The sequence below is a fragment of the Canis lupus genome, chromosome 16 (assembly GCF_048164855.1).
Source record: "Canis lupus baileyi chromosome 16, mCanLup2.hap1, whole genome shotgun sequence".
Classification (NCBI taxonomy): Eukaryota; Metazoa; Chordata; class Mammalia; order Carnivora; family Canidae; genus Canis; species Canis lupus.
In genome coordinates, this window is record NC_132853.1 from 5,080,374 (window position 1) to 5,095,272 (window position 14,899).

A 14,899-nucleotide genomic window follows, 5' to 3' on the forward strand; every position below is an offset into this window, starting at 1 on the left:
AGTGTATGAAGATAACATTGGAGAACTGTGCAAGTTGTTCTTCTTTTTTTTTTTTGTATATTTTTTATTGGAGTTTGATTTGCCAACATAAAGTATAACACCCAGTACTCATCCTGTCAAGTGCCCCCCTCAGTGCCCGTCACCCAGTCACCCCATCCCCCCGCTCACCTCCCTTTCCACTACTGCTTGTTCGTTTCCCAGAGTTAGGAGTCTCTCATGTTTTGTCACCCTCTCTGATTTTTTCCCACTCATTTTCTCTCCTTTCGCCTATGATCCCTTTCACTATTTTTTATATTCCCCGTATGAGTGAAACCATATGATGATTGTCCTCCAATTGACTTACTTCACTCAGCATAATACCAGTTCCATCCACATTGAAGCAAATGATGAGTATTTGTTGGCTATTGAGTATGAGTATTTGTATGGCTATTTGTTGGCTATGAGTATTCTAATGGCTAGTATTCCATTGTATATATAGACCACATCTTCTTTATCCGTTCATCTGTCAGTGGACACTGAGGCTCCTTCCACAGTTTGGCTATTGTGGACATTGCTGCTATAAACATTGGGGTGCAGTGTCTCAGTTTTTCACTGCATCTATATCTTTGGGGTAAGCCCCCAGCAGTGCAATTGCTGGGTCGTAGGGTAGCTCTATTTTTAACCCTTTGAGGAACCTCCACACAGTTTTCCAGAGTGGCTGTACCAGTTCACATTCCCACCAACAGTGCAAGAGAGTTCCCCTTTCCCCACATCCTCTCCAACATTTGTTGTTTCCTGTCTTGTTAATTTTCACCATTCATACTGGTGTGAAGTGGTATCTCATTGTGGTTTTGATATGTATTTCCCTGATGGCAAGTGATGAGGAGCATTTTCTCATGCGCTTGTTGGCCATGTCTATGTCTTCTTTGGTGAAATTTCTGTTCATGTCTTTTGCCCATTTCATGATTGGACTGTTTGTTTCTTGGGTGTTGAGTTTAATAAGTTCTTTATAGATCTTAGATACTAGCCCTTTATCTGATATGTCATTTGCAAATATCTTCTCCCATTCTGTAGGTTGTCTTTTAGTTTTGTGGACTGTTTCTTTTGCTGTGCAAAAGCTTTTTATCTTGATTAAGTACCAGTAGTTCATTTTTGCTTTTGTTTCCCTTGCCTTCATAGATGTATCTTTTAAAAACTTTATTTATTTATGAGAGACACAGATAAAGAGGCAGAGGGAGAAGCAGGCTCCATGCAGGGAGCCCGACATGGGACTTGATCCCAGGTCCCCAGGATCAGGCCCTGAGCTGAAGGCAGTGCTAAACCACTAAGCCACCCAGGCTGCCTTATAGATGTATCTTGCAAGAAGTTGCTGTGGCCAAGTTCAAAAAGGGTGTTGCCTGTGTTCTCCTCTAGGATTTTGATGGAATCTTGTCTCACATTTAGATCTTTCACCCATTTTGAGTTTATCTTTGTGTATGGTATAAGAGAATGGTCCAGTTTCATTCTTCTGCACGTGGCTGTCCAATTTTCCCAGCACCATTTATTGAAGAGACTGTTCTTTTTCCAGTGGATGGTCTTTCTGCCAGTTGTTCTCGAGGACACATATGACAGTCTTCCCACATTCACCAAATAAGAAGTGATCCTGCCCTTGTCCAAAGCCTCTTATCTTCTGCACCTGGAAGACTTGTTTTCTGGCTTTTTTTTTCTTTTAAGATTTTATTTATTTATTTGAGAGAGAGAGAGAGAGATAGGGAGAGAGAGTCTGAGCAGTGGCAGCGGGGAGAAGGAAAGAGAGAAGCAGGCTCCCCACTGGCCTGGGTTTTTTTTAACTTATTTATTTAATATTTGCTAATTACACTATTCCAGGCTCTCTGTTTTAAATATTCTCTTTGGATAACTGTCTCTTTTGGACAAATAGTCTTTCCAATGTCTTTCCCCTCCCCCTCTTGAAGCTGCTATTTGGGTTCATGGGGACAGGGCTTGTGAGATCTCATGGAGGCAGGAGAAGAGGACCTTGAGTCCACATGGGGCACTCAGGGTTTTTTTCTGGGTTCTGTTGTAGAGTGGCTGATCTGGTCTCTGAACTAGCAGCCACTGAGAGGTAACTGGTCCCCTCTGGCCTTTTAGGGTCGCTGGAAAGTACCCATCACTGAATCCAGGGTCCCAGCCATTTGCCCCTCCCAGTGAAGTCAATGTACACTGTGACCTCTGTGACCTGATCCCAGGTCTCTGCTAGTCACTTAGTCACTGAGCCTCTCAGCTCTGTCCCCTCTCACTGGCACTTTGCCTGTAAGCACGGGGCAGATGGGCAGGGGCAGAGAAGCATTGCTTTAGGCTTATGTTTCTAATCTTGCTGACCATCCATGCATGAAGCTGCTGAGTTACTGTGCCTCATCAGGTTCAAACAGGTTCTACCTGGACTTCGAGATTCCTACAGAAGGCCATGCCCAGGAAGTGAGTCCAGATGTTCTTAGGTGCCTCCAGGTCCTATCTTGCTATATTTGCAGTGTCCCTCACCTTCTTTGCGGCCTGCCCTCTGAATGGCAGAATCAAGGACCCTGGCATCTAACCTCTCAGTTTGTCTGCCTGCCTGCCTTCCACCAAACAAGAAAGGGTAGTCGTACTTCTGCCACCTCTCTGGATAGGATTTTGTCAATGTCCTGTCTTCTTCCTTCAGGCTGTAGCAGGTTACCAGGTACGGGGGTGGGGGGGCAGATACAGCGGGGGAATTTTGCTTATTTTAATTTCTAAAGATGTTGTCTCTTTTCCATTATAAATTGTGGTAAGCACTCTGAAGGAAACAAAGGCAGAATGAGACCAACTTCAGGTCAGAGAACACAGGAAAACTTTTTCAAGGAGGTGACATTTAAAGAAACCTGCAGGAGGAAAGAGAACTAGCTGCATAAAGAGTGGGGCAAGGGGCAGGTGGAGAGCATTCCAGGAAGAAGGAACAACAAAGACAAGACAAATGAGGAGCTTTGGGACTCCTCTTGCTGGTATTAGGAGAAGCCAGGGAGAACTGACTTGGAGCCCAGGCTCCTTTGAAGGCAGGGGGGCTGGCGGAATGCGTAAGTCCCCTTCTGTTGAGAAGTGCCAGGCTCTCCAGAGCCTGTAACTGTGAGCCAGGGCGGGCAAGCATTTACCACCAACTACAAGTGGCAGTGCTTAAAGGATGTGAGGCGCTGAAAAAGCAGAGCTCAGCAGGAGGGGTCAGTTGTGAAGCCCCCAACTAGTGCTGAACGCCACAGGAAATCCAAAGAAGCATGTGCCTCTGCCATGAGCTTGCACTTTTTAAAAAGATTTTATTTATTTATTTGACAGAAAGAGTGAACACAAGCTGGGGGAGTGGCAGGCAAAAGGAGAGGGAGAAGCAGATACCCCACTGAGCAGGGAGCCCCATGTGGGACTCGATCCCAGGACCCCATGATCATGACCTGAGCCAAAGGCAAACACTTAACCAACCGAGCCCCCCAGGCACCCTCTGAGATCACATTTTGTTCTAAAACAGACAAATCGCTAAATGTCTAAACCCTGATTTAAAGACTTTTGTCTATCTCTGTTGTGTTTCTTCTAAACACAAAGAAAAGACTTAAAAAAAAAAAAAAAAACCTCACACTTAGCGTACAAATTCCATCCAGACAATGCAGCTAGAACAAAGAAGAGGCTCAAAGTCCAACTACTCAGGTGCAATCATTACAACAGCTTTATAGACACTGGTTCTCCTTCATGCACGCGCACACACTCTCTCACACACACACAGACCTGCCACACAGAGGGAATAATGTCTGACATGCACTTCCATATCCTTGCAGTGATTGCTTGGTTGCCTGATATGTACATGTACTTGACTCTGACTATGCATCTGTTCGTCCCACTGGAAAACAGTACTGAGAGGTGTTTTCTGTTGCAGAGCAACTCTGCAAAGCTACAAAAGGGAGAAGATGAGGAGAAAGAGTTTTGCCAGTTTGTGGTTAAGAAAAATACACATCCACAGACCCCTGAGCCTGGAGTTCCACATCCATGGAGGCAGCTTATGAAGATGTAACCATCAGCCAGGCAGGGGCTGGATCCTCTCCTATTCCATACATTCCCCCCTCGGGCTGCCATTGGCTTCTCTTTAAAACTGCATTTGGTATGCTTGTGAGAAGAAAAAGTAGCCAAGGTAGGGATTGAGCAAAGTCAGATTCAAGACCCTCTTCTAGAAGAGTTGGCATCCCATACAGGTGACCACAGTAGTAAGGTAGGCCAGGGCCAGCAAAAAAGCAAGGCCACCAAAATAGCTCTGGTTTCAATGGGTAGGTTATGGGGAATTTGAAAATGCCTAGTCCCCTCATAATATTTCTCTGTATTGGAAATCTTCTAAAATCTCTGTAATGTAAACTACATTGGCTAATAGAGAACCCATAAGAAGGATTCTGTCTAGTACAACTTCTGATGGTTAGCTGGAAAGACACACACCCAACCTGGAGTAGGGGTGAGATTACTGGTTCTTCAGGGGCATGGGTGTGAATGTTTACCAAAAGAGATCACAGGCTTGACAAGGTTGAAGAACTCCCCTTGGCTTCTCTTTAAAGGGACACCAGTGTTCCTGGTGTCCAGGTGTCAGTGGAACATCCTGGTTCCAGGGTTTCAGTGTTACTGACACCAGTGTTCAGGGCTTGGACAGTTGAGTTGGCAGGTATGTCTCGAAAATACAAGGAAAATCCTATATCCTTCTTTGCCCATTTCCTGCAAGAAATGCCCTATGCTTTTCTCTACCTGTTTGTGCTGCCAATTTTATTATAGTCAAAGTTCGAAAGTTTTAAATGTGTTCTACATCATAATCCCTTTTGCTAAACATGCAGTGTAAATCCTTCATGGATTATAAATCTGTATCATATCTTTTTTGGAGATTATAAAGAGAGTGGCACTCATCTATGCTGCGTGGTTTGGGTGTGAGACTGAACCATTCAGGCAACCCCTTCATTCATTCCCTTTCACATAACAAATATCTGTTGAGTACTTTCTGTGAGTTGGTCACAGTGTGTGCTCATTTAGAGAAGAGAAACAGAGTTTAAATAGTAAATACAGAGGGATGCCTGGCTGGCTCAGTTGGTAGAGCAAGTGACTCTAGATCTCAGGGTTGTGAGTTCAAACCCCACGTTAGTTATGGAGCCTACTTTAAAAAAAATAGTAGGGATGCCTGGGTGGGCAGTGGTTGAGCATCTGCCTTTGGCTCACGTCATGGTCCTGGGGTCCTGGGATCTAGTCTCACATCAGGCTGCCTGTAGGGAGCCTGCTCCTCCCTCTGCCTATGTCTCTGCCTCTCTCTGTGTGTCTCTCATGAATAAATAAATAAATCCTTAAAAAATAGTAAACACAGAAAAATATAAAAGTACATATTATGAAAACCTCTCTGAAAGATTCAAGTGATTTCTAGTCCAGAAAGCCTTTGGAGATATCACATGTAGATCCCATTGAACATGCAAAGCCTACTTCCTTCTCATTATCTTTGAGGCTGACCTGACTCTTGGCTCAGAGACCAAACTCCCTTCTCATCTCGGTCAGGTGGCTCCTTTACTCACCACACCTAAGACACCAAGGACCCACCAGTCCATATGTTAAAGATAAATCCATTAGTTAAATCCTTAATGTTGGGGTTGGGGAATGGTGAAAGATGCTGTCCAGTCTGAGCAAGATTTATATATATATTCTTTTAAACAGTCAGGAAAGGCTCTTTCAGAGATGGAAGTTGCCAAACTTCTCACTGATCCGGTGTTTTGACTTTCCAGGGTACCCAGAAAATATGCCTTCCGTACAGTCCTACAAAAACCCTCTCTGTGAAGTCCATATTAAGGTGAGTACTCAAGAGTAGGAACACAACACCAGGAGCCATTAGAAGTATTTTTCTCCTGCAATCATTCCAATGTTACTTTTCTACTTTCTGGAGCCTTGACCATGTACCAGATATTTTGCTAAGCCTCTGGCATGCAGTACCTCCAGCAGTCTTCACAGCCACTCTGGAGGACAGATACTGCTATTTTACCACTCTGCAGAGGCAGAGGTGGAAGCTCAGAGAGAGAAAGCCAAGATCACACAGTTAGCATTGGTGGGAATTAAGTTCAGCTCTCATGCATCTCTGAACTGCCTGTGTAGCTTGCTTCTTTTTTCTTGCATGCACGCAAATACTTTGGTTTCATAAAGAAAATCAAGAAATATTTTCCCTCTCATTTTCCTGCTTTGAAATAGAAACTCATATGTCAGCAAATGCTTCTTAGAGAAGAATGTGCTTATTCTTTGCAAAGACAGAATTAAATCAACGGACCATCTAGCTGCTCAGTGCTCAGCTCCCGCTCCTGTCCTCACCTTTCCATCCCCATCGTGGCTCATAAGTGTGTTTTGTAGCAGGGACACTGTAAACACCATCTCTTCCCACCACCTAGTTACAGATGAATTAAGAGTAAAGCACCAGGGCTCTGGGATAAGCGTTCATACTCACACAATGTGGGCTCTCCCACATTGGGTGGCAGACTCCTTTAGAGAATGTCACCACTCAGGCAGTACCTGTTGCTGCATCGCCAGCCAAGAGGTTACATCCTAATGACAGTAGCTTCTGTTTGTTGGACACTGTGCTAAATGCTCTACAGTCATTTCTCTTGGTAAACTTTTAACCCAGCTCCACAAAATTGATCCATTATTACCTGCACTCCACCAAGGAGGAATCAGAGCCTCAGAGAAGTGAAGGGATTTGACAAAGATCTCACAGCTGGTAAACTACAGAGCTTGGATTTAAACGCAGGTCCCTATCATCCCCAGGCCTGGGCTGTTAGCCACTAATACCCACATTGTGTGAGTACGAACGCTTATCCCAGAGCCCTGGTGCTTTACTCTTAATTCATCTGCAACTAGGTGGTGGGAAGAGATGGTATTTACAGTGTCCCTGCTACAAAACACACTTACGAGAACGTCTCTTAGAGTGACAGTCAAGACTCCATCAGTTAGGGACTGCATCTGGCTGACGAAAGGAACACTGAGATTCAGGAGCAAAAATTTTTAGATTTCCTTTTCAAGATTGATTTGGTCTCCAAATTGTAGACCTTCTCCTTTTTGTTTTTGGCCTTCTGATTTTTCTCCTGAGCACTCTGAAGCCTGAGCTATGAAAGCATCAGTGAAGAGGTTAATATCTTTATTGAACACAGAAATATTTTGCTGCTTGTAAGGAGCTATATTTATTTATTTATTCATGAGAAACACAGAGAGAGAGAGAGAGGCAGAGAGAGAAGCAGGATCACATCCTGGAGAGAGAGAGAGAGAGAGAGAGAGAGAGAGAGGCAGAGAGAGAAGCAGGATCACATCCTGGACAGCAGGCGGCACTAAACTGCTGCGTCACCGGGGCTGCCCCCTAAGGAGCTATATCTTAACTGGCTTTAAGAGGGGAATACTTAGAATTATACCAGCTTAAGATTTCTGAGGGGTTTTTTCCCTAAAAGGAAGTTGTTCCAGCTCCTTTCTTCTTTATATGTGAAGACAATTTCTTTCTTTCTTTTTTTTTTGTAAAGATTTTATTTATTTATTCATGAGAGACACAGAGAGGGAGAGAGAGAGAGAAAGAGGCAGAGACACAGGGAGAGGGAGAAGCGTGCTCCATGCAGGAAGCCTGACATGGGACTCAATCCCGGGTCTCCAGGACCAGGCCCTGGGCCAAAGGCAGCGCTAAACCACTGAGCCACTGGGGCTGCCCGAAGACATTTCTTTTAGTTACAATTTCATTTAGTTGTATGAGTAGAGCCTCCACTTCTCAGCCCACCACTCATGAAGCCAGGGCATGTTTCAGCCAGAAAATGTTTTTTAAAGATGTGGAAGATCAAAACTTCTACAGCTGCTGCTGATAGAAAAAGAAACTTTTTCTCTATTTGTTATAATCTTGAACTTGAAAACTTAAAAGAAAATGAAAATATGAATACTATAGAGTCAGGTAAATCTAGGTTCAAATCTTGGCTCTACTACTTACCAGCTTTGGTATCCTAGTTCAATTTCCTCACCTTTGGAGGATATGGAGATAAAATGGAGATAAAATTTTTAAAATAAACTAATTAAATAAAATGGGGATAAGATAGCACTTGTCCCACAGAGACTAAATGAGGTCATCTGTGGAAAGCATTTAGCAGGCTGCTCAGCATATCGTAAGTACTCTATAAATACCAGCTATTGGGACGCCTGGGTGGCTCAACGGTTAGGCGTCTGCCTTCCGGCTCAGGGCATGATGCTGGAGTCCTGGAGATCGAGTCCCACATCGGGCTCCCTGCATGGAGCCTGCTTCTCCCTCTGCCTATGTCTCTGTTTCTCTCTCTCTCTCTCTCTCTCTCATGAATAAATAAATAAAATCTTTAAAAATAAATAAATAAATACCAGCTATTATATTTGCCTTTCCTTACAAGTTTGGGAATCTTAGATGAAAGGGGCCTTTGGTATGGTGCCATTCAGCTCCCTGCTTTTCCTCTAGAGGAACTTAAGCCCAAGGAGGTTGACATTGCTTGTCCAAAGTAGAACATGAAAGAACTCAGTTTGCCCTGAGTGGCAGAGGAATTGCCAAAAGAAGAAAGAAACACCAGATGGTCTTACTTACATTTCATTTTATCATTAATTGCTATGTAAATGTCAATGAACCACTTTTTTGATAAAAGTAAGAATCTCGAAGGTTAGTCAGGTTGCCTGAAACACACACTCCTGTTTGCTCCTTTCCTTTTTTTTTTTTTTTTTTTTTTTTTTTTTTTTTATTTATTCATGATAGGCACACAGTGAGAGAGAGAGAGGCAGAGACACAGGCAGAGGGAGAAGCAGGCTCCATGCACCGGGAGCCCGACATGGGATCCGATCCCGGGTCTCCAGGATCGCGCCCTGGGCCAAAGGCAGGCGCCAAACCGCTGCGCCACCCAGGGATCCCTGTTTGCTCCTTTCCTGTCCTATTAGATGAGTATCATCACAGGACAGTTAGATAAGTAAAGTACAGTACAGTAGTTTGGTTACTCCATGCATTCATTCATTGAGCGCTCGGGGTGATCACTGATCTTCTGTGTGCCAGGCCCTCCAGGGAATCCAGCCGTAATTTTTCTAGGGGATATAATATTTAGTTTCTCTGAAACATTGAGACTTGCTCCACATTGAGTTTCCACCATGATGTGGCTCACTCTGTCCTTTCTATTTCAGTGCCATGAACCTGGACAAATTTGAGAAAGGCCCCAGGGAAATTTTTCATCCCGAGATCCAAAAGGTAACAGAATGTTATGCCTCATCATGGTATCTCTTTGATCACAGTGTTAGATTAGCATGGACAGCACATCAGTTTCTTAGCCTCAGGTATGAGCCTAATCAGAAAGGCTATGGGGCTTTGAAAGCAATTATCATAAAGAATCTCACAGCTGAGATTCTGATTTGTCAGGTGGGGGTGGGAATCTGCATTTTTTCAAAAGTTGCATGAGTGATTCTGAGGCATAGCCACAACTGAGAACCACTGAACTCTATGGTCCTTGATCCATGAACCGAAAGAGTATATGTTTAGAAGGACCTTAGTGGCTGAAAAGCCAGTCTTTTTATTGAGTGTTGTAGAATTGTATGGAATATAAGATTTTCCTTACAGAGTAAAGCACAAAATGTACTTATTGCACTCTAATTCACCTAGAACACTGCAGGGTACCATAGAGAATAGAAGGTATCCAGAATCCATCCTGTTTTCTCAAGACTTACTGTGAAGGGAAAGCCATCTGCCTTGGGAGGAAAAAAATTGGAGTCATAATCTAGATAAAAGGCCATCAGAAAAATCTCAACCAAACTTTTGTCTCATTGCAATCAATTGAGCTTCGAAATTCTCCCCCTTGAAACTTACACAGGCAGCTATGACATAGTGCCAGCAATGTGTCAGAGCTGAGTTTCCAGGAGTTGGGTATGCCAGGGCCAGGCAGTAGGGAAGAGGCTGGAGAGGCAGGTTCGAATTCTATCCAGGAGGCAGCAGGGAGCCTGTGGAGTCCTTAAGTGGAGGAGCATCATGCTTAAGTCTGCTTTTCAGGGAAATAACTTAGAAGGTATGGAGAGGATAGATAGGAGCATGAGCAGCTTTTGCTTGCATGCCTTTAAAATAGTTCACTTTCAAAATAAAGTTATTGGTTCTAAGCTTACCCCAAATACACAGTGTTGTGAATTCCCATATCTTCGGTTTTAATTCAATGTTTAAAATAGTATCCGTACCCTGACTCAACCCCGGAAAGAACTGAGGCCAAAATGGGTGTTGTTTGGTTAAACTTTAAGCAACTTGAAATACTAGATGCTCAAAACTAACTCTTGTTAGCTAATTTTAAAACAACTTAGAATTATAAATATGCTACTGCCTGTGTGCCTTTATTACTTCATCTGTACAGATGATCATATTCTTAATCCCTTCCTTCTTAGAGCCTGGATGGGACCACCAGACATAGGCTCTAAAATGCTTGGAGCCCCTGGGATGCTTCTTTCTGCATCCTGCCACTGAGCATGTGCCCTCAGTGGATTTCAGGTCTGTCCAGGCATCCCTGTCTGCTTCCCCTCTTCTACAGAATCAAAAAGGATGAGAAAACCAGTTATGGCAACCTTATGCCTCTTTATATCCTAACTCTGTGCCTGGCTTTCACCAAACAAAAGACACCTTCAGCTTTCCTGACATCTGTGTTTTGACTCTCTACCCAAACAAGGGGCTTCCCACGCGATCTTGCTCCATTCTGGGTGTGTGAGTGTGCACTTGCATGTGCTCCCTGGTAGTGCTGGTTGCATTGCTGCCACCAGCTTTCTGTAGGTGTATCTGAGGGGGCCCCGAGCCACAGGTGATAGGGAGAGGAGGAAGGAAAAGGTCTCAGATCCAAAAAATCTAGAAAATAAACTGCATTCTAAAGAAAGCATCTTCCCACCAAGTGGGAAGGTGGCTGATGCTATTTAAAAACGTTCCTCATCTGTCTCTGGCTGCTATACTACAGTTATATTTTTCTTGGCCAAAATCTTTCCAGAAGCAATGTGAGATAAGCTAGCTTTAAATAGAGAAATCTGGATGTCTCCGTATTTCTTCCTGTTGCTGTATATCATCTTTGTTTGCAGATAGCTGTGCTATAATGTGACTTTCCTAGATGACCAGGTATTCTACAAAAATCTGTACAACTAAACTGGACTATTTTAAGCACTTCTGGGTGGGGTGGGGGTGGGGAACAGTGTACACAGATGGAAGCTTGGCTTTCACAGAAAATCAGAATAAAATCATCCCTGTTAAGCATGGATATAACTTTCAAATTTTGGTTTGACAGGACTTGCTGGTTCTTGAAGAGCAAGAGGTAAGTAATTTTCTGAGACATTGTCCCTGCTACATTCTCCCTCTGTGTTCCTAAATGTGCTTCTCCCTTGGCCACCACCATGACCTTTTCTTTCACTCACACCTCGGCATGGATTTGCCCACTGCACTTACGGTCACTGAAAGACTTGACCGACATGTTGTTTTCAAGGTCAGTTTCAGGACTTTGTATATAGCTAGCTGTAAAAATATAAACACAAGCTACTTAAATCTGCTTGGAAATATTCAAATTGTAGCCTCCTAATCAGGGCGAGTCATGAGGTCTTAATTTTCTTTAAGTCAAAGAGAGGGCATTTGTGCTTTATTAGCACACTCAATTTACTGACTCCATATTTATTTGTACATCTCCATTCCCTATTGCCCCACCTTTAAAATATGTGTTGAGTTTTCTAAGGATGTAACTAACACAGGGAAATAATAAAAATGCCATCAAAGGCAATCAGGTCCTTAAGTTGTAGCTTTTGCATGTCGTAGCTCTCCGTAAATGGTCATATCATTTGTCCCGTTGCTCCAGCCAAACTTGGAAAAATCCTTAACACCTCTCTTTCTCTCACACTCTACACCTAATCCTTCAGCACATCTTGTGATGATTTCTTCAAAATATACATCTAATTCAAACATTTCTCAAAGTTTCCACCACGACTGCTCTCATCCCTTGACGCCATCCCATCATCTCTCGCCTACACTACAGAGTCTCCAACTTTCCGCTTCCACTCTGTTCTGTTTCTCATGTAGCATCCGAATGGTCCTTTTTAAATGTCAAGTCAGGTCACCCCTGACCATGTGTGTACCATGTACTGTTTGTGGCTTTGGGAATACATTGACAAGCAAGACAAGGTCCCTTCATGGAGCTTATAGTCTGGTGAGGTAAGACAGACTATACAAGCAAGCAAACATAAACATGGTAATGTGGATAGCCCCAAGAGCTGCAAGGAAAATAAAACAAGGAGACAATATAGGGGAAGGAGTAGGGTTTTTACATTGAACAGAATAGGTTCGTCTGAGGCAGCAACATCTCAGCTGATTCCTGAACATATCAATGTACATGCAAAGGAGCTGAAATGATGCACCCCAGATTGTTGGCAGGAGTTACTTCATGCAAGGCAGTGGGGATGTAGTGTGAGCTGCTGCAGAGCACTGGCAAACAGAGATGTCCATGTTTTTATCTATGTATTATCCATGAATGAATCATGCTTGTGGTGACAGAATTAAGGAACTCCATGTATAATTGTAGAAGGCAAAAAATGAAAGTAATATACATTTAAAAAATGAAGAAATGCACAAAAGATTAAAGGAAAATATCCCCTAAAATCACAGAGTAAACCACTACCAGTATATTACCACATTTTGGCATATGTGTTTGTTATATTTTATATAAAATTAGGATTACACTGCAGAGAGTGTTTGTGTCTCAAAACTATTCTAGTCATTAATCTGTATATATTTACTGAGCCCCCACAGAGTGCACACACATGTCTGCTCTGACAGCCCCTGCAGAAATTTAGAAATGGAAAATGTGAAAGCTCCCCACCGAAACCTCTCCCACCCTCCCTTGCACAACCCCTGTGAACTTGTCTATCTTCTCACATTTCTTTTTTGGATCTCCCAAGTTTTGAAAAATAAATAGCTGATCTCTTTATTTCTCAATTGTATCTCCTTACTAAAGGGATATTGCTTGAAGCTACAAGAGCACTAGTTACAGGCCGCCTGGGTGGCTCGGTCAGTTAAGTCCGCACTTGGTTTCAGCTCAGGTCATGATCTCAAGGTCTTGGGATTGAGCTCTGCAATGGGCTCCACGCTGAATCCAGAGTCTGCTTGAGAGTGTCTCTCCCTCTGCTCTCCCTACCCACTCTTTCTCTCTCTCTCTCTCTCTCAAATAAAATAAATAAAATCTTAAAAAAAAAAAAAGCACTCATTACAATGCGTTTGAAGCGATGTGAGCAGTGGTAACCTTTAGAGCTTCCCTGAGACAATGTGGTGGAGGCACTTCTGCTTAATACTGCCAGCTTCTCAGCTTGGAGCATTTATCCTCATTCCACCCAATTATAGTGATAAACTATCAGCTGCAAAGATGAGCAGGGAAAAAAAATAATAAACAGCACTAGCCATGTCCCTAAGGGTTGGTGATTTTATAAAGTGTTGTTGGTGTCCTGAAAGCCAAGTTTTATTTGTCCACTGCATGGAGAGCCACCCCAGGCTACAACATGCAGGGAGACAGTGAGAGAAGCGTAGGAACATGTGAATCATAAAAATTTTTTTTTAAGGTTTTTATTTATTTATTCATGAGAGAGACACAGAAAGAGGCAGAGACACAGGCAGAGAGAGAAGCAGGCTCCTCCCAGGGAACCCAATGCAGGATTCAATCCCCAGGCCCCAGGATCACGCCCTGAGCTGAAGGCAGGCACTCAACCATTGAGCCACCCAGGTGTCCCTGGCCGAGGTTTTAAACACCTTTGTTCCTAGCCTACCCCTTAATTGACCACCAAGAACTCCCTTATCTAGGTGGGAGGAGTTCAAACAACCTTCCAAAAGTTGATTCTCTTCAACCTCAGATTTTATGTTATTATGAAATATTTCAGATATACAAGAAAATGGAGAATAATATGAAGACCTATAAACGGGTTATCCAACTTAAGGAAAAAAATATTCTAAGTACTGTTGAGGCACCTGATTTCCTTCCTCTCTCTTCCTATTGAAACTGATATCTTGCATTTGGCATTTATTGTTCCCACTGGATCTGATTTTTTAAAAAGATTTTTTATTTATTTACTAATGAGAGAGAGAGACAGAGACACAGGCAGAGGGAGAAGCAGGCTCCCCACAGGGAGCCTGATGCAGGACTCGATCCCAGGACCCCGGGATCACGACCTGAGCCAAAGGCAGACACTCAACCACTGAGCAACCCAGGTGTCCCAGGATCTGATTTTAATCTAGTGTTTAAAGTCGACGGTCGTAGACTGAACGTTTGTACTAGCTACTTCCTGATTTCCTTCCTTCTCCCCCACACATCTGTTTTGTAACATTTTAGGATTAAATATCTTTAAGAAATGGGGAAAACGAGCCTTTATAGAATAAATTGCCTACATTTTCCATTTCTGTTCCTAAGAGCCCACACGATATCAGCCTAAGATTGTTGCGTTCAGTTTTGAATTATGTTGAGCCCTCCTGCGTTAACTGATCAGAACATAGCACTGGTCCTGTGAGCTCCCACTGGCTATTTGAGTGATGTTTCACCACAGAATGGACCTGGCATCATGCAAAAGCCATTAGTAATGAAGTTACAAATGAATTAACTCACCTAAAAACTGAGTTTCCACTGTAAGGTATAAAAACTTATAGAAAGAAAGGATGTTGATACTGGTCAAAGTGGAGATGGAAGAGAGGAAGTAATGCCCCAAGTATCCATCCTGGTCACTGAAGGAATGAACAGCACATCTCATAACTGTATGTGTTCTGATGATAAAGTTACATTCAACACCTTTTGTTGTCTTATTGTAAGGGCTCTGTGAATTTCAAGTTTGGGGTTCTCTTTGCCAAAGATGGGCAGCTCACAGATGATGAGATGCTCAGCAATGG

The 14,899-nt window shown here is 43.1% G+C and overlaps 1 protein-coding gene across 5 annotated transcripts in view; it reads left to right on the forward strand.

Moving 5' to 3' along the window:
• Window positions 1-14,899, forward strand: part of GARNL3 (GTPase activating Rap/RanGAP domain like 3) — a 146,528-nt gene that overhangs the window by 82,875 nt on the left and 48,754 nt on the right. For all 5 annotated transcript variants that reach the window (XM_072777984.1, XM_072777983.1, XM_072777987.1 and 2 more), the window contains 4 exons: window positions 5,751-5,815; window positions 9,166-9,229; window positions 11,280-11,306; window positions 14,823-14,898. In XM_072777984.1, coding sequence (XP_072634085.1) covers window positions 5,751-5,815; window positions 9,166-9,229; window positions 11,280-11,306; window positions 14,823-14,898 — 232 coding nt within the window. The remainder of the gene's footprint in view (window positions 1-5,750; window positions 5,816-9,165; window positions 9,230-11,279; window positions 11,307-14,822; window position 14,899) is intronic.